This window comes from Falco cherrug, chromosome 20 (assembly GCF_023634085.1).
Source record: "Falco cherrug isolate bFalChe1 chromosome 20, bFalChe1.pri, whole genome shotgun sequence".
Classification (NCBI taxonomy): domain Eukaryota; kingdom Metazoa; phylum Chordata; class Aves; order Falconiformes; family Falconidae; genus Falco; species Falco cherrug.
The window spans coordinates 716,083-741,966 of record NC_073716.1 but is presented as its reverse complement, the minus strand read 5'-3'; the positions used below and the strand labels follow the sequence as shown (position 1 = coordinate 741,966).

At 64.0% G+C, this 25,884-nt stretch overlaps 2 protein-coding genes across 8 annotated transcripts; one reads left to right on the top strand and one right to left on the bottom strand.

Annotated features, from left to right (window-relative positions):
- Positions 1-139: 139 nt before the first annotated feature.
- Positions 140-6,429, bottom strand: RUNDC3A (RUN domain containing 3A). 2 transcript variants are annotated; one of them, XM_055697539.1, is made up of 11 exons: positions 6,295-6,429; positions 3,938-4,053; positions 3,603-3,736; positions 3,022-3,107; positions 2,791-2,880; positions 2,614-2,694; positions 2,343-2,508; positions 1,981-2,138; positions 1,486-1,623; positions 1,208-1,314; positions 140-966 (listed from the first exon to the last, which is right to left on the bottom strand). In XM_055697539.1, the coding sequence occupies exons 1-11, from the start codon at positions 6,369-6,371 to the stop codon at positions 824-826; spliced, it is 1,296 nt and encodes a 431-aa protein (XP_055553514.1). In that variant the 5' UTR covers positions 6,372-6,429; the 3' UTR covers positions 140-823. The 2 variants fall into 2 exon arrangements, with proteins under 2 accessions (XP_055553514.1, XP_055553515.1); XM_055697540.1 differs by lacking the exon at positions 1,208-1,314.
- Positions 6,430-8,155: 1,726 nt separating this feature from the next.
- On the top strand, positions 8,156-22,474 carry SLC4A1 (solute carrier family 4 member 1 (Diego blood group)). Of its 6 annotated transcripts, XM_014280136.3 has the most exons (22): positions 8,170-8,288; positions 10,794-10,886; positions 11,011-11,107; positions 12,086-12,155; positions 12,286-12,386; positions 13,617-13,690; positions 13,882-14,059; positions 14,136-14,271; positions 14,495-14,630; positions 15,229-15,304; positions 15,885-16,069; positions 16,610-16,820; positions 16,929-17,132; positions 17,353-17,501; positions 18,001-18,195; positions 18,926-19,093; positions 19,322-19,411; positions 19,539-19,705; positions 19,809-20,062; positions 20,148-20,317; positions 20,522-20,695; positions 20,857-22,474. In XM_014280136.3, the coding sequence occupies exons 2-22, from the start codon at positions 10,869-10,871 to the stop codon at positions 20,935-20,937; spliced, it is 2,934 nt and encodes a 977-aa protein (XP_014135611.2). In that variant the 5' UTR covers positions 8,170-8,288; positions 10,794-10,868; the 3' UTR covers positions 20,938-22,474. The 6 variants fall into 6 exon arrangements, with proteins under 6 accessions (XP_055553510.1, XP_055553511.1, XP_014135611.2 ...); XM_055697534.1 differs by having other exon boundaries at positions 16,610-17,132; XM_055697535.1 differs by lacking the exon at positions 10,794-10,886 and having other exon boundaries at positions 8,156-8,288; positions 16,610-17,132.
- The last annotated feature ends 3,410 nt before the right edge of the window (positions 22,475-25,884 follow it).

Here is a 25,884-nt window from a genome sequence, read left to right as displayed (position 1 = left end):
TCCTTGGGTGACGGGCTGTGTCCCATGGGTGCTCTCCCTGCTCTCGGGGCAGGGCTGGAGGAGGCTCGCTGCTTGTGTGCCCCCCCCAGCATCCCCCCCTGGGGAGGCACAAGGGGTCTGTTCCTCAGCTTTGTGTCTCCCAGCCCGGGGGCTCACGGAGGCTGGATCTGCTTGCTGCGTTTATTGATTCCTTACGCTCCAACAAGGCAGGTGGGGCTGAATTAAAAACCAAAATCGCCCAAAACAACCCAAAACCCAGGGGAGGATGGGAAGGAGAAGGGAGGGGGGAGCCTATCCCTGTCGTGAGGATGCTGCTGCAAGGAGGGCCAGCAGGTCCCCAAAGGGAGGGACAGGCCCCCCCTGCAGCGCCTGGGGGGGGCGGGGGGGGAGGCTGGGCACTAGAGGGCACGCAAAGCCCGGGTGGGCATCCGAGGGAAGAGCAGTGCTCCTGGGCTGAGCAGGGGGCTGTGTCCGGACCCTCACCCCTGGAGGGGTTTTGGCCCTGAGCCCCCTCCCTTGCTCCCCAGCAGCAATCACTCCCTGCGTCCCCCCATGGCACAGTTTGCCCCCCAGCCCCAGCTCATGTGGGTCCCAGTCCAGCATCCCCCATCCCAACGGGTCCATGTCTTCAGCTGGGGGTCCGAGTTGCGGCTGGCGTGGGGTGTCAAGATGGGGAGAGGGATGCTCGTCCCCAGCCTCCCCGGTGGGTGCGGCGAGTCCCTCGTCGGTCCCAGGACAGCGAGGGGGGACACGCGTGGTCAGTCCTCCGCCACGACGCTGGGCCGAGCGGCCAGGCTGGGGGGCGGCGAGGGGGCCGGGGGTCTCAGCTGGGGCTGCGGGTCGGGCTGGCTTCGGTGCTGTCGCTCACCAGGCACTCGTTGGACTTGAGGCTGGCCAGGGACTTGCAGCTGGGCAGGGAGGCCAGGGAGCCGCAGAGCCCCAGCATGGAGGGCGTGGGGTCCTTCCCTGCGGGCACAGAGCGGGGCCGGCGTCGCGGGGGGCTGAAGCATCACACCCCAGCCCTGCCGCGGGGGGACGGGGACAGGGACCACCTCTGCAACAGGGACCTGGGTGTCCTTGTGCTGCTGGGACAGCATCCCCAGCATGAGGAGGGGGCTGCTGGGGGGGTCCAAACGCCTGGGTGCGTGTTGGGGGGCATACTGAACCCCGTGGGGCACCCTATGGTGTGCGTGTGGGGGGGGCTTACCCAAGGGCCCCCAGGGCTCGCCTTCACGCTTGCCCTCGCCCAGGCGCTGGGAGTCGGAGCTGAGGCTGTTCTCGGCCGAGAGCTGGTCGGTGCTCACGAAGCTGTGCCTGCGGACGGACGGCGCTGAGCCCCCCGCGCCGCGGCCCCCAGGGTTGAGACAGCCCCATCAGCTAGGGCCAGCCCTTCTCCCTGTCCCCTGCCCGGGGCAGACCCCCCCCGGGGTGGGGTAGGGTGCTGGGTGCAGGTCGAGGCAGCTCTGCCCCCCACGGGGGGGTTACCTCCGGTAGAGCTTGCTGTCTGAGCTGCTTTCATTGCCGTTGAGGGTCCCCAGCGATGGCCACTGGTTCACCAAGGGTGTCACCATCTCCTTGGAGAGCTGGGCCAGCTGCGGGTTCTCGCAGGGGATCAGCCCCGTCCTGCGGCAAAGGTGGGTGCTCAGCACCTGGCACAGCCACCAGTGCTGGGGACCTGCCAGGCGACATGGCCCACGGGACGTGTGGGGTAGGGACCCACCGTGTCCTACAGGACATATGGGACACTGGGGAGCCGCTGTGTCCCCCACAGGGCATATGGGGCACTCAGGCACTGGGAGCCCACCACCCCGTCACACCCCACAGAGTGTATGGGGTACCGGGGACCACCACTCACCTGCCCCTCAGAGTCAGTGGGGTGCTGGGGACCAACTACCCACCCCGGAGCCCATGGGACACCCAGGCTTCGGGGACCCCCCACCCACCGTGCCCAGCCAGGCCCGGCAGCATGTCCCCACTCACAGCTGCTCCTGCAGCTCCAGGATGACGCCCTCCAGCTCCCTCTTCTCCAGCTGGTTCTGCACCATCACCTCCTCCAGGCGTAGCTTCAGCCGCTTGTTTTCTGCCTCCAGGTCCTTCAGCTGTGACTCCCGCAGCCGCACCAGCTCCTCCAGGTACCCCTGTGTGAAGCTGCCATCAGCAGTGTGCCACCACCCCAACCCCCCATGTCCCCAGGGCCACCCAACGTGACAAGGAGAGAGCTGGGACACCACAGCTGCGAGTACCACTGGGCTGCGGGAGTGGGGATGCAGTGGGGGGATGCTCCAGGCTGGAGCATCCCAGGGGGACTGGTACCCAGATGGCCTCATCCTGGCTCCCAGTACCTTTTGGGCATAAACGATGCGAAATTTCTGCTCCATCTTGCGCCACTTGTTGTACCAGCTGTCCTCATCGGTGACCAGGGGCAGGTAGGGGTGTTCAGGGGAACTGTCCTCACTTGTGCTGCTCTCCACGCTGCCCCGCTCCTCCTCCTCACTCAGATAGTCGTAGCTGGGGGGCACAGGGGCTCACCAGGGACAGCACTGTGGCACAGGGCTGGCACGTGCCGGAGAGACAGTGGGGTCCCCAACCCAAGGAGGTCACCCCGGCTCTTACCTCTGCGTGAACTTCAGGTAGGGTGTGTAGTCGATGACCACGGGTGTTTTACCGTCCATCACCTCACCCTTCAGGCAGAAGCTGAGTGGCGGATGGAGAAGAGGGTCAGGGCAGCCCCAGTGGCCCGTGGGGGGGCCACGCAGGGTGCCCCCATCCCACTGTGCTGCCCACCACTACCTGAAGTCAATGGCGCTGAGCCCGATGAGCATCCCCGTCAGCACTGTGGACTCCTCGCGCAGCATGATGGCCCCGTCGTCATAAAACCGCCTGTGGGGGAAAACACGGCTGCATGGTCACCCACTGGCAGCCCAGACCGTGCCGCAGCACCCACCCTGTGCACCCCCACACCCGTAGCACCGTGGGGTGGTGCAGGCATGGCCGCAGCCAGCCGTGCCACCAGCTGCTCACCTGGTGGTCCGTGTGTCCCGCAGGGCCGTGGAGATGTACTCAGACATGCGCTTCTCCATCAGCGCCACGCGGATCCAGGCACGGCCCTGCAAGGCACGGCCCCGCGGGGCAGCCCCGAGGATGGGTGCCACCCTCAGCTGCCCCCCGCCATGCCCCGCCTGCCCCTGGGGCTCTGGGTGCTGGCAGGCAGGTGATCCCCACCCGGGAGCTGCTTTGGGCCCCGTTATCCCCCCGTGGGGACCCACAGCTCCTGTTTCACCCCAGTAACCCTGGGGGGTGCTGTGGGGTGAGGTGGGGCTGCACAAGGGCAGGGTGCCAGGGATGGGGATGGGGCAGGGAGGGGACGGGAACAGGGATGGGGATGTGGTGGGATGGAGATAGAATGGGGACGGGGATGGGGGATGGGATGAGATGAGGATGGGATGGGGACACAGATGGGATGGAGATAAGGATGGAGATGGGGATGGGGATGGGTCCATGTGCCAGGGACAAGGTGTGAATGGAAACAAGGGCAGGAATAGGAAAGGGGATGGGGACGGGGACAGAGGCAGGGACAGGGCTGGGGCTGGCACCTTCCTGACCTTGGCCCTGGAGGTGCTGATGTTCTCCATGTTCTCGATGCTGCTGACGCAGTTGTTGGGGACCTTGCTGCAGGCCAGGCGGATGTAGTCCCAGAAGCCTCGCTGCCCATCCGAGCTGAACCAGCTGACTGGGCCTGTGGGGACCGAGGGGCTGCGGGTGGGAGCTGCTGTGCCAGCAGACCCCAGCAGCCTGGCAAGCACCAAGCCAGAGCCCGGCCATGCTCCCTGGTGCCAGCACAGGCACACATGCATCCCCATCCACCGTGTGGCACAGGGATGGGGACAGGGACGCGCCGGGGGTTGCACAGCCGCCCATCCCCACGGGCCACCATTACCTTTAAAGCGGTGGCTGAGGATCTGCTCGAGGATGGCGGCAAAGTTAACGAACTCCTCAGAGGAGTCGTCGATGGGCTCTGCTGTGTATTTCTCCAGCAGGGTCTTCACTGAGAACCTGGTGGGGATGGGCATCACGGGTGGGAGGGGATGGGCACCCAGCAGCCACCCAGCACACGTTAGGTTTTAGCAACAGCAAAATGCTTTCGCAGATGTTGGCTTTGGAGCTCAGCAGGGGGAAGGGGGCTGCGGCTTGCTGACCCCCGTGTCCCCACGTCCCCGGGGAGCCCGCTGGGGCGGCCGCCACTGCCCCGCTGTGCAAGTGGCCAGGAAGGGCGAACAAAGGCCCCCTTCCTCCCCGGCCGCGCGCGGGCGGTGATGGCTTCCCCTTCCGCCCAGCCGCTCGTGCTTGGCGCAGAGATGCTGAAGACACGAAACCCGCTGAGCCCGGCAGGACAGCAGGGCATGGGGCAGGTGTTTGCATGGGGGGGGTGTTGCCCCATCTGTGGGTCACAGCCACACATGGGCAAGGTGAGACTGGGGGTCCCCATGACAGCAGGTGGAAGGTGCCTCATCATGGCAGTGGTGTCTGGCAATGCCTCATGGCATGGCAGTGAGGTCTGGAGACATCCTGGTGTCAGGACGAGAGGTCTGGAGGTGCCCTGTGCCACGGTGAGGAGCTCTGGGGGTCCCCATGTCATGACAACAGGGTCTGGAGGTGCCCCGTGCCACTGTTAGGAGCTCTGGGGGTCCCCATGTCATGACAACAGGGTCTGGAGGTGCCCTGTGCCACAGTGAGGAGCTCTGGGGGTCCCCATGTCATGACAACAGGGTCTGGAGGTGCCCCATGCCACCGTTAGGAGCTCTGGGGGTCCCCATGTCATGACAACAGGGTCTGGAGGTGCCCTGTGCCACGGTGAGGAGCTCTGGGGGTCCCCATGTCATGACAGCAATGTCTGGAGGTGCCCCGTGCCACGGTGAGGAGCTCTGGGGGTCCCCATGTCATGACAGCAATGTCTGGAGGTGCCCCATGCCACCGTGAGGAGCTCTGGGGGTCCCCATGTCATGACAACAGGGTCTGGAGGTGCCCTGTGCCACGGTGAGGAGCTCTGGGGGTCCCCATGTCATGACAGCAATGTCTGGAGGTGCCCCATGCCACCGTGAGGAGCTCTGGGGGTCCCCATGTCATGACAACAGGGTCTGGAGGTGCCCCGTGCCACCGTTAGGAGCTCTGGGGGTCCCCATGTCATGACAACAGGGTCTGGAGGTGCCCCGTGCCATCGTGAGGAGCTCTGGGGGTCCCCATGTCATGACAACAGGGTCTGGAGGTGCCCCGTGCCACAGTGAGGAGCTCTGGGGGTCCCCATGTCATGACAACAGGGTCTGGAGGTGCCCCGTGCCATCGTGAGGAGCTCTGGGGGTCCCCATGTCATGACAGCAATGTCTGGAGGTGCCCCGTGCCACGGTGAGGAGCTCTGGGGGTCCCCCAGACCCCAACAGCAGGACTTGGGGGTCCCTGGCATGGTGCCCCCCAGCCTCAGTAGCCCCCCCCAGCAGCCCTGGGGCCAAGTCCCATCACAGCCCCTAACCAGGGCTGGGGGGCCTTCATGCCTTCCCCACACTTGGGGGCTGGGGACAGGGAAGGACCACCAGCCCCCAGCGCCTAATCCCCATCCCTGCCACACACACCCCGCCCTGGTCCAGCTGGGTGTCTCCATGACAACTCTCATCCTCCATCCCGATCGCCTCCATCCCTTCATCCCTGCACCCGTAGCAGGGCCCTGACGTCACTTCCTTGGCCCCCCACCCGCTGGGGGGTCCCTGCCCCAGCCCCCCCAGCCGAGCCCCGCTGCCCCCAGCACCCCCCCGGCCCCTCCAGCATCCCCCCACCCGCGCCCGGCCCGGCTGCCCCCGCATCACCGGCACCGGGAGCCTCCATGTTGTCGTTGTGTTCCCAACACCCCTCCCACACCCCCCCCGCCATCACCCCCCAGAGCGCCCCCAGCCCAACCACCCTGCCCCCCCCCGGCCCCGCAGCCCCGCGGCCCCGCAGCTCCCCAGCCCCCCCGCTTCGCCGCATCCCCATCATCCTCCTCCCCCCCATCCTCCCCTCCAAATCTGACACCCCCCCTTCAAAAGCGACTGCAGCAACAACTAAACACACACCCCTAGGGTGAAGGGGCCCCGGGGGGGGGGGGGGAGGGGGGGGGGGGAGGGGGGGGTGAACCCCCCATCCAGCCCTCCTCCTTCCCACCCCCCTCCCATCCCCCAACCCCCCCCTCCTCCAGCCCCACCGGCGGTGGTCCTCTCCCTCCCCGCTCCCCCCGCCCCCCCCCCCCAATTTCGGGTGCCCCCCCACCTGCAGACGGTGATGAGGTTTTTCCTCTCCACGGCGATGTTCCGGGAGGAGCCTTTCTTGGCGAGCCCCAGAGCCATGGCAGCCGCAGCGCGCCCCGCCGGGCCGGCCCCGGGGCCGCGGCCACGGGCGATGCCCCCTCCCCCGCGGCCCCCCCTCCCCCGCGGCCCCCCCGCGCCGCCGCGGCCCCCCGCGCCGTGCAGGCTGCGCTCGCCGCCCCCCGCGATGCCCACGCCGACGGGCCGTGCGCCGCCCCCCCCCCCTCCCCAAAAAAAAAAAAAAAAAAAAAAGGGATGCGGGGCCCGGTGCTCTCCCCGCCCCCGGCCCCCCCAAATCTCGCCCCTGGGGAGGGAGGGGATGGGGGAGAAAGAGCGGGGATGAAGCGGGGGGGCAGCAGTCCCTGGGGGGGCCTCCTCCCTGCAGGGCCCAGCCCCTCTCACCATGACGTGCCACCGGTGGGGACCCCGTCGGGGCGGGCAGGCTCTGGACGGGCCCTGGGCAGCCCCCGGGGTAACTGGGGGGGGCCCTTGAACCCCCCACAGGGCTGAGCTGAGCTGCCCCCCACCCTGCCCCGGGTGGCTGGTTTGGGGGATGCTGAGCATCACCTCTGGGTCTGTGGGGCATGGGGACCCCCACGCAAAGGGGTGGAGGGGGTCCAAGCCCCCAGCGGGGTGGCTGTGCCAGGGGGGAGCCCCACAATGCTCCCAGCACCTGCTTTTGCACCATGCCTCAGTTTCCCCATTGATGTGCCAGGGAAATCCCAGAGGGGGTGTGAATGCCACAGGCACCCACATCCCCCCCACAGCACCCAGATAAATCAGTCACCCTGAGCAGAGGGACAACCCCCCCGCCACAACCCACAGGGACATGCCCCCCCCGTCCTTGTGCCCCCCAGGGTACCCCACACCCTCCTCTGCCCCTGCAAAGGGCACTCAGCCCAGAGTGCCCAGCTGGGGGGCAGCAGGGTACCCTGGGGCAGGAGGGACCCCCAAAATCCCCAGGGCTGCTGCAGGGAGGGGGGCCCTTGGCAGCACCCAGATAACGCCGGGGGCTGTTATCGGAGCACCCAGCCCGTGGCTATCGCCCCTCCTGCCCTGCACCGGGTGCCAACAAGGTCCCCAGCATATGGGACGGACCTGCCATGGCCCCCAGCTGGGGTAGCCCTCCCCAGCTGTCCCTGAGCCCTGGGGGGGCTGGTGTGCAAGGCTTGCTCACCTCACCCTTGTCCTTGCTCTTGCACCCTGGGGTGTGCAGAGCACTTCAGGAGCATTGCAAATACAGGCACACACGCACACGCATGCACACATGTGCCTGCACACACAAATGGTCACACAAATGTGCACTCACGCATGCACACACACACGTGTGCACCCCCCCTCACCCTGCACTGCAGCAGCTGTGCCCACCCCACCACCTCCCTGCAGGGCAGCCAGGGTACTGGGATGCCGGGGGACAGAGGGAAGCCCAGCCACGTCCCCCCACCCTGTTGTTATCTCGTGCCTTCTCCCCCAGGGGAACCTCCCCAGGAACCCCCCCCCCCCCCCTTTAAAAAAAAAATATATAAAAAAGAAAACCCCAATCCCAAGTGAAGGAGGGGGACAGCCGGAGGGTTCCTGGGGATTCCCCACAGGGAAACCCGGAGGCTCATAAACAAGATAGCAGGGGGAGGGGGGTGGTGTAGCGGGGGGGGCTCCGGGAGCATGGCATGGGCAGGCTGGGGCAGAGCGAGCGGCTGGGGAGGGCCGCAGGGCGCAGCAGGCAGCAGGCAGGGTGCAGCCTCCACGCTGCAAGATGTTGCACCCCGATAACCTTGTTTACAGGGGGCCCCGGGGGGGCCGGGTGAGCCCAAGGGGGGGGAGATTAGGGAGGTGAGCGTGACTCAGGGCATTTGGGTGCGCACCCCTGTGCCGTGCAGCTCTTTCCCCGCGGGCAGCAGCAGGCAGAGCTGGGGCAGGTGCTGGCGACGAGGGCAGGGGCGTCGCGGAGCCACCCCCAGGGTAGGTGCGGGGGCAGGGGCGGCGTGGGGTCCTCCTGGGTGCTGGGAGTGGGCAACAGGGTGGGTGGGGGATGGAAGGGCCAGGCGGGGCTGGGGGAGCAGCCCGGGGTGCCCACAGTGTGGGGTGGGGTCTGTGGGGTTGTCAGTGGGGTGTGCTGGGGTGGGAGGTGCTGTGAGCCAGGAGGGTATGGGCTCCATACTGAGCCATGCTGGGTACCTGCTGCAGGAGGGAGCTGAGCCACGCTGCATGGATGGCGTGGGATGTATGGGCTCCATACTGCACCTGCTGCAGGAGGGAGCTGAGCCACGCTGCATGGATGGCGTGGGATGTATGGGCTCCATACTGCACCTGCTGCAGGAGGGAGCTGAGCCACGCTGCATGGATGGCGTGGGATGTATGGGCTCCATACTGAGCATCTGCTGTGAGTGGGAGGTCCTGCACCAAGCCACACTGTGTGGATGGTGTGGGAGGTATGGGCTCCATGCTGAGTGTGTGCAATATGTGCTTTGGGAGGTACAGGCTCTACATGGAGCCAAGCTGGATATATGGCATAGGAGGCGTGAGCCCCATCCTGTCATGCTAGCTGCACGGTGTGGGAGGTATGGGCTCTATACCGAGCGTGTTGGCTACATAGTGTAGGAGATAGGGGCTCTATATTGCACATGGGAGGTGTATGGTGTAGGAGTTATGGATTCCATACCATGTACATGATGTGGGAGGTGCACACGCTATACGGTGCACATGAGGGATATCATATAGGATGTGCCCTACATCGTGTGTGAGATGTCTGGGGCTGGAGCCAGGGGCTCCCTATTGCACATGTGCTGCAGGACCTATGGGCTCTATATGGTGCCAGGGTGGGTTCGACAGGTTGGGGTGACCTGGCTGCAAGGTGCCCCCCGGCCCCCCCGGCCCCTCACCCTGGCCTCGGGGTGCCGCGGGGGCCGTGGGGGGCCGCGGGGGGAGCGGGATGGGGCCTGACACCAGCCGGGCGTTATCAGTGAGGTGCAGCCCGGCGCACCGGGCTGATGCAAGAGCCGCTGGCGGGGCTGGGGGGGCCGGGGGGGCCCAAGACAGGCCAGCCTGGGGGGCCGGGGGCCGTCGGCACTGGCGGGGCCAGGCGGGGCAGGAAGGAGGAGGCCGGGTCCGGAGCCGGCCATGGTTCCCGTGGCCCCGCCGTGGTTCCCGTGGCCCCGCCGTGGCTCCCGTGGCCCCAGTGGGGTCTTCGTGACCCCACCCCGGCTCCGGCCCCCAGCCGGGAGCGACCTCCTGCATCACCCTGGTGAGATCTAGGGGGGGGCTAGTCCCCCCCTCCAAAAGCCCCCACGCCCTGACCTTGCAGCCCCCCTGTGAACCCCCCATATGGGGTCTCTGGGTAGGGGGTGGCGAGGGGGGCAACGGGGGTCACCATCCCCCCAGCCTGGGGTGTACCTGCGGTGGGTTGGGGCAGGGGGATCTGGGGGTCCCAGGGCAGGACTGGTCTGGGGAGACCGGGGTGGGTGGGTGTTATGGGGTGGGGAGTTACGGGGGGCTCGGACGCCCGCGTCCCTCCGGGGCTGCCCCGGGGCGGGGGGGGGCGGCGAGCGGGGGGGGGAAGGGGGGCAGGGCGCCCCCTGGCGGTTGTCCCCCGGCATAGCCCCGGGGCAGCTGCAGGGGGGGCGGGGGGGGAGCCCGGGCGGGGGCACAGCGGGGTGCAGGGGAGGGGAATGAGGGCGCAGGCTGCACCCCCCCACCTCCGGGAACCCTCCACCGCCCCGGTGGCTGCAGAGGTTTTGGGTGCTGGGGGGGGGGTGGGCAGCAGGGCCCCCGCCGGGTGCACACCCTGGGGTGCTGCGGGGTGCTTGTGCCGTGCTGCTTTGGGACGCCCCCGTGAGCCCAGCTGTGCCTCAGTTTCCCCTTTCTCAGCCCAGCGCTCTGCCAGGGGCTGCGGGGGCTCGCTGGGGGCCTGGCCACTGCGGTGTGTGTCCCAGACCCTGTGGGTGGGTCTATATACGACCCCACCCACGTGTGTGAGCTTATATGGGACCCCAGCCCCCATGCATGGGTCTATCTGGGACTCACCCCAGCCCCCGTGTGTGGGTTTATATGGGACCCCACCCCATGTGTGTGGGCCTGTATGGGACCTGACCCCTGGGTGTGGGTCTGTGCAGGACCTGACCCCAGGGCACGGCAGGACCAGCGGGTGTGCGTGGGCATGGGTGGGCCAGGGAGGGACGTTGTGTCCCGGTGGGAAGCTGCCAGGGCTTCACCGTCGCCTGACGTCTGTTCCCATCCCGGCCGGCAGCAGGGCAGGGCACCACTTCCCTGGGGACCCCCGGCCCCAGGACCTCCCAGCCTGTAACCCAGCAGGTTACACGGATGGGGGCTGCGGGAACGGCTCTGGCATCCAACCCCAGCCCCAGCCCAGGGGACAAGTTCCATGTCCCAGGGGGCACCGAGCACTGCCCTGGTCTCTCCTAACATGTGCTCTCTCCCTTTCCCTCTGTGCCCGCCCCGACGCCGCAGAGCGCCGGGTAATGGTGCCACCGGGCTGAGTGCTGGGACGCAGCGAAGGTGGCAGTGGGGGCCAAGCCCGGAGCCATGGAGGTGCCCGGCCAGGTAGGGAGACCCGGCCCCAAGCCATGGCTCTGCTGCTGCACCCAGCCTGCTCCCACCCTGGCACAGCCCCGGTGAGGTTCTGGGGGTGCCCGCCCCACTGAGCCCCCTTCTCTCTGTCCTGCAGGAGCTCTATGAGGAGAGGATGAGGAGGTCCCTGGAACCTGAAGGCTACGAGGATATCGGCATAAAGGGCTACCGCCTATCGCTGGGGGAGATGAGCGGTGAGTAGTGCCCTCAGGTGCTAGGGGACACTGGACACACTTGGGCACCAGCACTGCATGGGGGACAGCATTGCACGGGCACCAGCATTGCAGGGGTGATGGCGTTACATGGGTGACAGCATTGCATGGGTACCGGCGTTGCATGGGAACTGGCACTGGCTGGGTGCCAGCATTGCAGGGTCACCAGTGGTTCAAGGTCACATGTTGCATGGGTGCCAGAGTTCTGTGGGTGTCAGCTGCACATGGGTACCAGCATGGCAGAGGCATGTCACACAGGCACCAGCATTGCATGGATGTGGGTGTTGTATAGGTGCCAGCATTGCATGGGCGCCAGTGCTGCATGGGCACCCACATTGCATCAGTTCCAGGTTGCATGGGTGCCAGCATGGCACAGATGTGTTGCATTGGCACCAGCCTTGCACAGATGTGTTGCATGAGTGCCAGTCTTGCACAAGCACTACAGTTGCATGGGTGCCAGCCAGCATGGCACAGACATGTTGCATGGGCACCAGCATGGCACAGACATGTTGCATGGGTGCCAGTCTTGCACAAGCACTAGACCTGCATGGGTGCCAGCGTTGCACAGGCAGCAGGGCTCACTCAGAGCCTGGGGCAGCCAGGCAGGGACACGCAGCCCTCGGCATCGCATTGCTCAAAGGTAGCGACCCCCTTTGCTGAAGCCCTGGAGCTGGCGAGGTGCCACCTCCAGCATGAGGGCTGTGGGTGCCCGAGATGGGGCCAAGCTTGGGGACACCCGGGGTCCTTGAGGCCACGGCCAAGAGCCCCTGCAGCGGGAGGTGAGGGGAGTCTGAGGGGGTATGCGTGCCCTGGAGCATCCCCTTGCCCAAAGCTCCGTTGATTCAGAGCTGCCACCCCGAGGGGGTGTTTGGGCTGTGCCGGCTCCTGGCACCCAGGCCCTTCGGGTCCCCATCCGGGGTGACGCAGGTTGGGGGTAACGCTGCCACCTGTTCTGCACAGGGGCCGGCACCGGCACCGCGTCCCCCTTGCACGTGTGGAGGGCCCGAGCCGAGGAGCTGACGCCCCTGTGGTGAGTCCCCCAAATCGGGGAGGGGGCTGGACACTGCCCCGCCTGCCCGGCTGGCACCGGCAAGGGGAGCTGCTGGCACCCATGGGTGCCCAGCGCTGATGTCCCCGTCCTGGTGGGGTGTGTTTTGCAGCCAGTACTTGCCTGGCCGCCGGGGATACTATGACGTGGATGGGAGGAGGCGTGCGGCCGGGGCCCCCCCAGGACAGGCGAGCCACCGTGGCGGAGGGCAGCGTGAGTGACCGCAGGGGCAGCGGGGGACAAAGCCCAGCCCTGGCTTCCTGGCCCCCCCAAGCCCTCCGTCGCACCACCCACCCTGGCTTTGCCACTCTCATCCCCATCCTCCGCAGGGTGACCGTCACCCAGGCGTCAGGGCACACTGCGGGGTGACCGCTGCCTCTTGCCCGTAATTGCCCACTGATTGAGGATAAATAAAGCCTTTGTTTGGGGTGAGGACAAGAACCACTTGGGGCTGAACGCTGGTTGGCGCCGGGCGGCTTGGCGGTGGTGGCAGCAGGCCGGGACAAGGACAGGCTCGTGCCCACGTGCCACAGACAACGCTGTCAGGGACATCGAGGGGGAACACGCGCCCCATCCCCCCTCCCTCGGGCACAGCATCCTTCAGCTGGCAGAGCGGGATGCAGGTCTTGCAGCATCCCCCCGGCAGATGACCTGGCTGGGGACAGGAGGGGGACTGCAGTGGTCCCCAGTGAGGGCAGAGGGGGACAGGGTGAGCCTGTCCCCAGCGCCGGGTTGCCACGGGCGGGCAGGAGCCGCGCTGGTGTTTACTGTCAGCAAAGGCAAAGTGCTCTGGGATTTACGGTGCACACAGGGCGGCCACGGGGTGTGGGGCTCAGCCCCAGCTTTATAGGACCAGAGCCTGTGGGGTCGTGCGGAGCACAGGGGGGCTGCAGGTAGGTGGAGAACAGGGACAGGGACACCTCGAGCTCCTGGGGTCTGGCTGGCTGGGGATGTGCTATTCCCATCCCAGTGCAAGGGGCAGTGCTTGGTGCTGCGGTCAGGGTTGTGCCAGTGGCCGGGTGGCAGGGCAGAGCGTGGCCATGAGCCCCATCCTCACCCTGGCCCTGGGGATGTCCCCAGACTGTCACCCTGCCCCAGGAGCCGGGCTGCAGGTATGCAAGGGGCTGGAGGTGGGCACTGGTGGGGCAGGGGGGTGATGGAGGGACACATCCAGCAAACCCCAGCTGGGTCTGGGATGGGGCAATTGGTGTGGGACAGGTCCAGCAAGTCCCATCCAGGTCTGGGGTGGGGGTGGTGGAGCTGGGGACACATCCAGGCAACCCCAGGTGGGTCTGGGATGAGGGTGATGGAGCAGGGGACACATCCAGGCAACCCCAGGTGGGTCTGGGATGAGGGTGATGGGAGGCAGATGCTTCCAACAGACCCCGGGAGGGTCTGGGCTGGGGCAGGGACCAGCTAATGTGTTGGTGGCTCCGCTCACAGCTCCATCAGTGACTGATGTGGATGTGGAGGCGGCAGGGAGCAGGACGCTCTTGTCCCAGCAGGACACCCATGAGGTAGGTTCTGCCCCAGGGACCCCCACTCCCTCCATTCTGAGGAGCAGCTGGACTGTGGCCACCTGGGGACTGGCCTCACCTGGGGACACCAGGGCGAGTGGGGATGCTGGCACGGGAGCCACAGCTCTGTGTCTACTGGGGGTCCCTGGTGCATCCAGAGAGACCCTGGACCCCCCCGACTCTGGCTGCAGGTCTATGTGGAGCTGCATGAGCTGGTCATGGACAGCACGAAGGAGCTGTGCTGGATGGAGGCCAGCCACTGGCTCCAGCTGGAGGAGGACTTCAAGGAAGCTGGGCACTGGGGCCAGCCCCATCTCTCCTTCCTGACCTACCACAGCCTCCTGGAGGTCCGACGGGCTTTGGCCAAAGGTGGGGGTGTCAGCTGGGGCCAGGGTGGTGGTGGAGACCCCATGTCAGCCAGCCCGTGACGGTGCTGTCCCCACAGGTGCTGTCCTTGTTGATGTGGCAGCCAAGTCGCTGGCGGCCATTGCCCATGTCCTCATCGACCAGATGATCTACGAGGGGCAGATCAAGCCGCAGGACCAGGAGGCCATCCTGAGGATGCTGCTGCTGAAGCACAAGTACGGCCAGGGCTGGCAGCCCCGTGGGGGGACCCCAGGCTCCGCTGGGTCCAGCCCCAGTGAGTCCCACTGGAGCCTGGCACAGGGTGGAAAAGCCTCTGCACAGCTTGGCTTTGCCTCCCAGCCTGGCTTGGGGGTCCCTGCGCACCCCTAGGGCTGGGGGTGGTTTAGGGGGCATCAATGTCTCTGGCCCATCTATCACACACCCACCTCTCTGCTCTAGACACCCCGACGAGGTGGAGTCAGTCGGGACCCTGCTGCGGGCACAGCTGCAGCGCTCGGGCATGGGCCAGGCAGAGACTGAGCAGCCGCTGCTGCAGCAGCCCCTGGAAATGCGCAGGCTGCCCGGGGCCAAGCAGGTGAGTGGGGACGGGGCTGTGGCGGGGAGCAGGGGGGCACCGGGGCACAGGGTCGGGAGTGCTGGGTCCGGCCAGGGTGTGGGGAGGGCAGCTGAGAGGTGCACACGTGCACGCGGCGATGTGTGCACACACCCCCTGGTACACGCAGGTGCGCACACCAGGCAGCTGCACGGCAAGTGGGTTTTCACAGGGACCCCTGGGGAGTGCACACACCCACTGACACACACCCATGCACATTTGCACACCTATCCACATGCACTCACATGGGCATGAGCATGCAGAAATGCACGGGCACAGGCAACCCCCCAAACTCCCACGCACACCGCTTTCTCTCACCCTTACACACATGTGCACACATGCATGCATATACCTTCACACTTGCAGGCACATGCACACACACATACATGTGCACACGTGCATGCAGGGGAGGCACTGCCATGGGACAGTGCAGAGGTGGTAGCGAGGGAGCCAGGCTTGCAGGGGACAGAGAGGGACATGCAAGGGACAGAGGGGGACATGCAGGGGACAGAGGGGGACATGCAGGGGACAGCCACCAGGGTCAGCTGCCTGATTCCTGCCATTCGTCTGCCTGCAACAGAGCCCGAGTGGGGCCACGAAACCGCAGCTCCCCGAGAAGGTCCCCAAGGATGCTGAGGCCACGCTGGTCCTTGTGGGTGAGTGGTCAGTGCAGAGGCGGGTGTGGGGTCAGGGCGGTGGGTGCGGGGCTGGGGTGAGCAGGGGGAGCTTTGGCGCCTGCCTGTCGCTGCCTGCTTGCTCACTCACTCGCTGCATTTCTTGTGCCTTTTTTGACTTTCCTCATCCTCAGCCCTTGCCGCCACCTGCTGCCGCTCAGTGCTGCTCTCTGGCCCCGTGTCCCTTGTCCTCATGTCCCATTTCTTCACTCCTCTGTGCTCCCAAGTCCTCATGTTCCCTGTGCCCCTATGCCCCAATGTCCCTGTGCTCCATGCCCATCTATCCCTGTGTCCCCATGTCCCTGTGCCCAGTGTCCGTGTGTCCATATGCCTCAGTGTCCTCATGTCTTTGTGCACCCATTCTATTCCCCGTGTCCCCCCGCACCCCCATGCCTCTCTGTCACCTTGTCTCCATATCCTGATGTCTCCATGTCCTGACATCCCCATGTTTCAGTGTCTCCATGTTTCTGTACTCCTGTGTCCCTGTGCTCTGTGTCCCTGTGCCCCATGTCCCTGTGCTTGGCCCCCTGTGACCCTTGTCCCGTCCCATCATCCCCCCCAGGCTGCGCAGCCTTCCTGGAGCAGCCAACGCTGGCCTTTGTGCGCCTGAAGGACGCAGTGATGCTGGATGCCGTCCTCGATGTGCCCCTACCCGTGCGCTTCCTCTTCGTCGTCCTGGGCCCCGACAGCCCCCACATCAGCTACCACGAGATTGGCCGTGCTGTCGCCACCATGATGTCCGAGAGGGTACGGCTTGCCCACATCGCCACCAGCACTGTCACTGCCACCAGCACTGCCGTCTGGGGAGCCAGGCCCCCTGAGCCCCCCAAAGTCCCCATCCCTGGGGCTGCACCCTCTAACAGGGCTCGTCCCCTGTGCCATGTTCCTGTCTGTGTCCCCATGCCTCTGGGCCTCCATGTCCTCATGCACCCCTGTCCCCGTGTCTCCATGTCCACATGCACCCCCTTCAATCTGTCCATATGCATCCCTGTCCCCACACTTCTGTGGCCCCGTGCTCCCATGTCCCCATGCACCTGTATCCCCATGTGCCCACGCCCCTGAAGTCAATTGTCCCCTTGTCCTTGTGTGTCCAGGCAACCATGTCCCCACACTCCTGTGGTCCTGTGTCCCATGACCCCCCTTATCCCCATGCACCCCCTCATCCTCATGCCCTCGCATCCCCATGATGCCCCATCCCCATGGGCATGCTCAGGGGCCGGGTGGGTGCCCAGAAGCACCCAAGGGTGCCGGAGACAGCTGAACATCTGTGCCCGGGCCACCTCGTAGGTCTTTCGCCGGGACGCCTACCTGGCTGAGGGCCGCCAGGACCTGCTGCAGGGGGTGGAGGACTTCCTGGAGGCCAGCATCGTCCTGCCACCCACCGAGACCCCCAACGAGCAGCTGCTGCGCAGCCTGGTGCCGCTGCAGCAGGACCTGCTCCGCCGCCGCTACCAGCCCCCCAAGAAGGCGCTGCACAAGGACGTTCCAAAAGGCCCATGTAAGGCAGGGACCACCCCGGCCCCCCCAGGATCCCCCTTCACCATGGTTGGCGGGGACCCCACCTTGCACACAGGGTCCCCCCATGGCCACCTGCTTGTGTCCCCAGGGGCGGAGGCACCACCAGCAGAGGACGACGACCCCCTGCGCAGGACGGGGAAACCTTTTGGGGGGCTGGTGCGGGACATCTGCCGCCGGTACCCCAAGTATCTCAGCGACATCAAAGATGCCTTCAGCCCCCAGTGCCTGGCTGCCATCATCTTCATCTACTTCGCCGCACTGTCACCTGCTATCACCTTTGGAGGCTTACTGAGTAATGAGGGGACAAGCTGGGGACACGCCAGGGGACGGGGACATGCCCCAACTGGGCATGGGGCTGGGGGAGTGGGGTGCAACCACCTGCAGCACCATCCCCTGGGGATGCTCCTGGCGCGGGGATTGCGTGCCCTAATCCTGGTGCCGAGGGGTATGGGATGGTGGGACACAGAGCTGTGTCATCCCCCCCAGCACCCACCGGCTCTGCTCCCCCCCAGGTGAGAAGACCAAAGGCATGATGGGGGTGTCGGAGCTGCTCATCTCCACCTGCGTGCAGTGCGTCCTCTTCAGCTTCTTCAGCGCTCAGCCCCTGCTTGTCGTTGGCTTTTCAGGGCCCCTCCTCGTCTTTGAGGAAGCCTTCTACTCGGTGGGTGCCCCCCTGTGCCCCTGGGTGCCCCCCCCAGCCACCAGTGGTCCCCACAGCAGGCTCACATTGCCCCCAGCAGCCCTGGCAGAGGCACAGGGTGCTGCCACAAGGGGATGTCATGTGGGTGCTGCCACATGTGGGATGGCAGAGGGATGATGCCAGATGCAGGGTGGCACTGGTGGGATGGCACATGGGTGGTGCTGCTACGTGGGTGGTGGCACATGGGTGACATCATGCAGATAGAGCCATGCGGGTGCTGGCACAGGTATGATGCGAGGTGTGTGACACCGTGTGGGTGATGCCAAATAGCTGGCACCACGTGGGTGCTGCCAGGCAGGGGGTGCCTTGCCACACCAAGGTACCACTATCCTCATCCCAGCACCCCCCAGCCCTGGGCAGTAGGCACAGGGCCACCGTGGGACCCAGGGGTCCAGCCCACATGGGTGCGCATGCTGGGGGCTTCAGGGGCCTGATGGGGCTGTGCCCTCTGGCTCCCCAGTTCTGCAGCAACAATGGCATAGAGTACATCGTGGGCCGGGTCTGGATCGGCTTCTGGATGATCCTGCTGGTGCTGGTGGTGGTGGCCTGCGAGGGCAGCTTCCTGGTGCGCTACCTGTCCCGCTACACCCAGGAGATCTTCTCCTTCCTCATCTCCCTCATCTTCATCTACGAGACCTTCTCCAAGCTTGTCACGGTGAGGGGCACAGGGGTCCCGCATCAGGGAAAGGGGGAGCTGCAGATTGTGGTCATCACCCAAGTTTCCATAGAAATGAGCTGGATGCAGGCGAGGGATGCAGCCCATCTCCCTTTCCCAGGTGTTTCCCAGCTCATGCTTCTCTCTGCAGGGGGATTTTGGGGCAGGGAGGTGAAGCCTGGGCAGATGTCCCACCTGGGCTGCAGAAAACATGGTCCTTGTCCAGCACCTGCCTGGGGAGCCCCAACTTCTTCCCCCATCCCCTGGCTCAGACCCTCCCCAGTTGGCCAGCAGCAATGGGCTGGTGTCACTGGGTGCCTGCTGGGACATGTCTGGTGCTGGAGAGATGACACGCAGGACGCATGCCCCATCACTCTTGGACCCCTATCACACCGGGGTGCCCCTGTGCACCCCTCTATGAGCTTGGCACAGCCCCAAACACCCTGGGTGATGCATGGTCCTCAGTGGGGCCATGCTTGTCCGTCCCCACTGTGCCACCCAGTCCCTGTCCAGTCCCATTTCCAAAGGAGCATGGAGAAAACCAAGCCTAAAAATAACCCCCCGCTCACTCTGTGCCAAGCTCCCAGTCTCGCTGGCCACCCTGGCACACACCCTGCCGGGATGGTGCTGTGGGGCTCCCAGCATGGCAGGGGGGGTGCAGGGGCATCCCCCATCCCTACCCGCTAGCAGGGATCCCATCGTCACTGACCTTCTCCCCTTCCTTCCCCAGATCTTCCAGAATCATCCGCTACAGCGGCATTACAATGTGCAGGCCACGGTCCAGCCCCACGTGCCAGAGCCCAACACGGCACTGCTGTCCCTCGTCCTCATGGCTGGCACCTTCTTCCTGGCCTTCTTCCTCCGCAAGTTCAAGAACAGCTCCTTCCTGCCTGGCAAAGTGAGGAGGCGGGGGCACAGTGGCATCCCCCCCACCGCACTGGGCCCGGGGGCAGTGCTGGGGGCAGCACGGGGGCTCAGCGGGTGCGGGTTCCTGAAGGGGCTGGCTGAGACCGTGCAAACTCATTGCATGTTCCTGCAGAGTTCTTTGCTAGAGCTGGTGGGTGGACCCCTCAGCTGGGTGGGGGCACAGGTGTCTGCATTTAACATGGTCATGGTGTCCCCACAGATCCGGCGTTTGATCGGGGACTTCGGGGTGCCCATTTCCATCTTTGTCATGGCGCTAGTCGACTTCTTCATCAAGGACACGTACACGCAGGTCCGGGAGCAGCGGAAGGGCAGGGCTGGGGGGACACGGGTGTCTGTGACAAGGGGACATGGAGCCAGGTGCTTGTCCCAATGCCCCATCCTCGTCCCCTCACCCCCTCATCTCTTCTCCCATCCAGAAACTGAAGGTCCCCAAAGGGCTGGAGGTCACCAACGCGTCTGCCCGGAGCTGGTTTATCCACCCCTTGGGGAATAACAGCCCCTTCCCCATCTGGATGATGTTTGCCACCATGGTGCCTGCCCTCCTGGTCTTCATCCTCATCTTCCTCGAGACACAGATTACCACGTGAGGACCAGGGGGGTATGGGGAGGGCCGCAGGGTGGGACAGGGATGGAGAGGACTTCCCCAGGGTGCTGTGTCACCAACTCATCCTCCCTGTCTCCGGCAGCCTCATTGTCAGCAAGCCTGAGAGGAAGCTGGTGAAGGGCTCTGGCTTCCACCTGGACCTGCTGCTGATTGTGGTCATGGGGGGGCTGGCCGCCCTCTTCGGCATGCCCTGGCTCAGTGCCACCACCGTCCGCACCATCACCCATGCCAATGCCCTCACCGTCATGAGCAAGACCTCCGCTGCCAGCGAGAAGGCCCAGATCCTGGAGGTCAAGGAACAGCGTGTCAGCGGCTTCTTCGTGGCTGTGCTCATCGGTGAGCTGGGGAGGTGCCCCCCAATGCGGGTGGCGAGGGCAGGTGCCCCTGGGGATTCTCTCCAACCTCTCCTTGTCCACCACAGGCGTCTCCATCCTCATGGAGCCCATCCTGAAGTACATCCCGCTGGCCGTGCTCTTTGGCATCTTCCTCTACATGGGTGTCACCTCCCTCTTTGGCATCCAGCTCTTTGACCGCATCCTGCTCTTGCTGATGCCACCCAAGTACCACCCTAAGGAGCCCTACGTCACCCGGGTGAGTGAGCCCTCTATCACCTGGCCGGGTGGCTGTGGGCTTGGGGGTGTCCTGGGCTGTGGCACCCCATGGTGCCGCCTGCAATTGCTTGGGGCTCCCCAGAGAGCTGGATGCTGACCTTTGCTGGGCTCTTTGGGCCACCCCAGGAAGGGTGGGGGGTGCTGGATCCACCACCCTGACCCCACTGGGCTCCTCGTCCCACAGGTGAAGACTTTGCGGATGCACCTCTTCACCGTCACCCAAATCATCGTCCTTGTGCTGCTGTGGGTGGTGAAGTCCACCCCGGCCTCGCTGGCGCTACCCTTCGTCCTCATCCTCACTGTGCCCCTGCGGCGCCTTCTGCTGCCCAAGATCTTCCACGAAGTCGAGCTCAAATGTGTACGTAGCCCCAGCACAGGCCGGGAGCACCACAGCACTGTCCCTGTCCCTGCACCCATCCCTGTCCCCATCCCCATCTGTGTCCCTTTCCCCATCCTCATCCTCATCTTCATCTGTGTCCCTATCCCCATCCCACCTAATGCCCTCCCCTGTCTCTCCAGCTGGATGCGGACGATGCCGTGGTGACCTTCGAAGAGGAGGAGGGCACAGATGTGTACGACGAGGTGCAGATGCCCAGCTAAGGGCTGGCTGCCGCCCACCCCCCAGCTGGCCCCATGCCCCCCCAGCCCCCCACACCCACTTAGAGCTCTGCTGCTGCCATCCTGGGGCTGCTGGGCAATGGAGGAGACCTTGGGGACACAGCCCCAGAGCCCCCGTCCCCACCTGCACACCCTGCAAATGGGGCCTTTTTGTTTTTTTCCCTTTTTTAAATCTTTTTTTAAAAAAATGTTTTGGATGGTGTGATCTCACGCACACTTTGCTACCCACTGGGGAAGACGCTGCCTGGGCTGGGGGGGTCCCGTGGGCCATCCCCCACCCCATGGCAGGGCAGGATGGCCCGTGCCCCGTGTCACCATCCTGTCCCCAAGGCCACCCCAGAGCCGTGACTGGGACCGAGCGTGGGAAGGAGCTGGAGGAAGACACCCAAGCCTGGAGGGAGGCACAAGGCAGGGACAGGGTGATGTAGGAGGGAATGGAGATTGCCCCCAGCCCTGCTGCCTCCCCTGGGGAACCCCCCCTGCCCAGCCACTATTCCCCAGATGAACTTCCAGTGCTAACGAGCATGAGCTGGGACAGACCTTTTGCCCCACAGAGCCCTTTTCCCCCCTTCCTCCATCATTTGCCCCAGCGAGAGCATCCCTGCTGCTCCACTGCGCTCACGGCCGCCCGCAGCAGCTCACAGGGTCAGGATGTAAACAGTCCAGTGAGGGGGTTTATATTTTTGCAATTCAGATAATCATGCTAAAAATACCCAAAAAAATTACACTGACGCTTCCGCAAGTAGGATTCACTCAAAACCAAACAAAAATCAAAAAAAAGGCTGAAAAAGCACCTTAAAAAAAGAAAAAAATGAGGGAAGAAAAAAAAAAAAAAAAAGCAGGTGCCAGGAATGATGTGTATATTTGATGCTAGCATTTGGGGGAGCTTGTAATTTATTTCTAAAGGCTGATTGTGCTCCTGCCGGCAGCGGGGGCCATGTGCGTGTGTGTGTATATACTAGAGAGAAACTATATAAAAATTTACAATTTTCTAGACAAGCTTATTTCAAAGGATCCTGGTCAGGGCCTAAACTCTATGGACCAGTCCAGCGCGTCGTTTAACTGATGAATTAGTGTTAGTATAATTCCTTTTTATGTTTTTAGCATTTCAGTTAAATCAATGTAGTTTTTCCTTGATTTTTCCCTTGCTTGCTGGGTGCATCCTGCCCCATTTCTGCTGGGATTGCTCCCAAACTGGCCGAGCATCCCCCTGCTTCTGCAAGGGCAGCCCCTGCCCTGGTCAGACCCACGGGCCAGATCCAGCCAGGGCACAGCACCTCAGCAGGTTGCAAATTTGCTTCTTTTTGCATAAATTCGAGCAGGGGAACCCCACCATCAGCACGGGGGACAGCAGACGGGGGGCAGCCATGCCCAGGGCGGCGCTGCCTTGTCTTTGGGTTGGTTTAGTTTTATTAATTACGTGTCTGAAATAAATGTTGCGAGCTTTGGGGTTTTTTTTCCTTCCACTCCCCAGCCACTTCTGTATCAGGCTTTAATAAAGAAATTAATAAAACCAGAATGTAAGCTGGTTTTTTCTTTCCCAGTGGCCATTTTCTGGAGGGTCGTCTTATTTAACCACCACCCCCAAAAAAAGAGCAGCAGCACCTTTCGGAGGTGCCTGCCCCTGCCCCCCAAGATGCTCAGTGCAGCTGTACCCAGATGCTTGTAGTAGCATCCCAAGGTTCTCACTGCATCCCGGGGTGCTCGCTGCAGCCACTGCAGGATGCTCCTCCTCATAGTCATCCCGGGATGCTTGCTGCAGTTATCCCGGGATGCTCCCCACAGCCACCCCGGGTCACTTGCTGCATCCTGGCATTCTGTCCCAGGACCCACTGAGGCCCCCCCTCCAACAGGGTCAGCTGTGGGCCCCTCACTCCCAGAGGGACACAGACGGGCTGGAGCCTGTCCAGGGACGGGACACGGGGCTGGGGCTGAGGAGCAGCAGCTTCGGGAATGGGGGTCGCTCAGCCTGGAGAGGGGGAGGCTGGGGGGGCTGGTTGCTCACTGCAGCCGCCTGGCAGGGGGCTGTAGGCAGGGGGGGGTCTCTGCTCCCAGGTAACAAGCGACAGGACAAGAGGGAACGGCCTCAGGTGGTGCCGGGGAGGTTTAGGTTGGACATTAGGAATAACTTTGTCACCCAAAGGGTGGTCAAGGATTGGAACCAGCTGCCCAGGGAGGGGGTGGAATCACCATCCCTGGGGGTGTTTAAAAATCACCTGGATGTGGTGCCTGGGGACACGGCTGAGCGGTGGGCTTGGCCCTGCTGGGTTAAGGGATGGACCCGATGGTCTCAAAGGTCTTTTCCAACCTAAATAACACGATTCTCACTGCAGCCATTCCAGGCCAGCTCAGATGCTCAGCCCCCCCTCACCCCCCTGCACCCCAGGGTGCTCCCCTGTTACTGCCATCCCCACACCGGGGGGGGGGGACACACGCTGAGCTGCCTGCCCAGCAGGCTGTAACACATTGCAAAGCAGACCCCAGCTCCCCCCTCCAGCCCATGCTGGCACTAAATTGACCCCAATTACCTGTAATCTCATTAAGGAGAGCAACCAGCAGGGCTGCTGCCCCCTTGGAAGACACCTGCCAGTGCCCAGCTCTGTGAAATAGGGAATGGATGTGCCAGGCATCAGGGTCAGCATCTGTCACTGCTCCTGGCTGTGCCCCCAGAGGCTCTTGGTGGGGCTGGGATAAATCCCATTGTGGCCACCGGCCTGGTGCAGCTGCTAGCCCTTGTTTTCTGGAGATGGAGGTACACGGCCAGTGTTTGTTCAGCCCGAGGCCCGCCGAGCCAGCAGCCACCTGTCCTTCTGCTGGCCTCACATGGGCCAGCCGTGCTGGGTGCCATCGGGGGGGCTTCATGTGCCACCATCACTGCCAGCCCTGCTGCTGCGGCCCCTGCTCTGAGCCCTGGTGCCACCGAGCCCTGCGGGGGGGGGGGGGGGGGGGGCTCCACGTGCTGCCACCGCCACCAGCCCTGCTGCTATGGCCCCTGCTCCAAGCCCCCGGTGCCACTGTGCAGTGATGGAGGAAGGTGTCTGCCAGGGCAGCATCCCTGCACCCCGGGCAGCATCCCTGCTCCCCGGGCAGCATCCCTGCTCCCCGTCCTTCCTGCTCCCCACCCTGGGAAGAGCTGTTTTATTCACTGGGAGATGTCAGCGAGGTCGCTGCCATGGGATCCAGCCCAGTTTGGGGGCAGGGGGGTGGGATTTAGGTCAAGCTCTCCTATGAGCTTGGCTTAGCCCAGTGCAATGTGGTTGGGGGTGATTTGTGGCAGGGACCCGCAGCACGGTGCGAGTTGTAAGGGGGAAAAAATTAAAATACTGGTTAACAGGCCTGCTAACAAGAAGCAGGGAGCACAGGGCTGGAGAGCTGGGTCACATCCCAGCATCACCCCTGGGAGCGGAGAGCCCTGGTGCCGTGGGGTGCCCCCAGCATCCCGGGGTACCCTGTGCCGTCACATGGCTGAGGACAGCCCGGACGTCCCCACAGTGTGAGTGAGATGCTGTCGGTTATAGTTTGTGCAATGAACAAGGGGAAATGCAAACAACCCCCCCAAAACCAGCCACAGTTGCACCATCTTATTGTGCCTTTATTGGCAAAAAATACTCCTCTGCATGAATTACAGCAATTAAAAAATTCCCTTGGTAAGAAGCACAGAGGGGAGCGTTTGGGATGTGGGTTCGAGGAGTCTCTGTCCCTGCTGCAGGGCTGGTGGCTGGTGCCCGGGGCTCCGGTGTCCCCTCCTTGGTGTGCTGCATCACAGAGGGATCTGCACCTCCGTCGGAGCCGCAGCACGTTTGCACTCCCCATCCAAAATGGATTTTTGGTTAAAAAAAAAAAAAAAAAGTTAAAAATTAAAAATGTGGATATTTCATGTGTTTGGCCTGGTTGTCTCTAAATATTTTGTAGTGGGTTGTTTTTGGTTTTTTTCCTTTTGCAATTTTTCCCTATTGCAAAACAGTGACATTTCACCTAATTCAGACCAGGGAAAACAGCTCAGCTGAGGGCCCTTTCCATGCAGAATAAATATATATATTATTTTTTTTTAAAGCTTTCGGTGGCAGGATTAACTGCTCGGCGCTGAAGCTGGCTGGCGCAGCTTGGCACACCTCGGTGGCGGTGGCCGTGCTGGCGGGAAGCAGGACCGCGGGACGTGGCGGAGGGGCCGTCCATCCCTCCGGCTGATCCCAGGCTTGGGAATAAGGCCCACATAAGCCACTCGTACAGCCGGGCGCTCCCCCGCTGCCACCCCCGCACCCCCCGATCGGCCGGGGGGGCCAACGGCACCCAGACTTGGGGATTATCATAATCATTATTTTTTCCCTTTCCACATAAGCAGAGGTGGATTTTGGCCATTCTCACGCAGCCAGCAGGGAAGTGCCCCCAGCCAGCCAAGCTGGGCACCCCAGGGCCTGATCCTGCATCCTTGGAGGGGGTCCCCCTGCCTCCCACCGCCCTGTGGCAGGTGCCTGCCAGCACTGCCTGTGCCGTCTTGGCCACTGGCACGGAGGTGGCTGGAGCTCACCAGTACCACATGGATGGCCACCAGCACACAAGTGGCCAGAGCTCACTGGTAGTGTGCAAGCAGCTGGCAGCGTGCAAATGGCCAGAGCTCACCAGTGGTATGCAAGCAGCTGATGGTGTGCAAATGGCTGGAGCTCGCCAGTAGTGTGCACACGGTCAGAGCTGCCCGGTAGTGTGCAAGCAGCCAGTGGCATGCAAATGGCCAGAGCTCACCAGTAGCGTGCAAGCAGCCAGCAGCGTGCAAATGGCCGGAGCTTGCTGGTAGCATGCAAGCAGGCTGTGGCATGCAAATGGCTGGAGCTCACCACTAGTGTGCAAATGGACAGAGCTGGCCGGTAGCGTGCAAGCACCGGTGCCGTGCAAATGGCTGAGCTGGCCAGTAGTATGCAAGCGGATGACAGT

Excerpts from the sequence above, each read along its gene's own strand:
- RUNDC3A (XM_055697539.1), bottom strand. The coding sequence starts at position 6,371 with ATGGCTCTGGGGCTCGCCAAGAAAGGCTCCTCCCGGAACATCGCCGTG. Across the intron at positions 3,737-3,937 it reads CCTCAGCCACCGCTTTAAAG|GCCCAGTCAGCTGGTTCAGC; the intron begins GTAATGGTGGCC and ends CGGTCCCCACAG. Across the intron at positions 3,108-3,602 it reads TCAGCACCTCCAGGGCCAAG|GGCCGTGCCTGGATCCGCGT; the intron begins GTCAGGAAGGTG and ends CGTGCCTTGCAG.
- SLC4A1 (XM_055697534.1), top strand. Across the intron at positions 16,070-16,609 it reads CCACCATGATGTCCGAGAGG|GTCTTTCGCCGGGACGCCTA; the intron begins GTACGGCTTGCC and ends GCCACCTCGTAG. Across the intron at positions 19,094-19,321 it reads GCTCCTTCCTGCCTGGCAAA|ATCCGGCGTTTGATCGGGGA; the intron begins GTGAGGAGGCGG and ends GTGTCCCCACAG.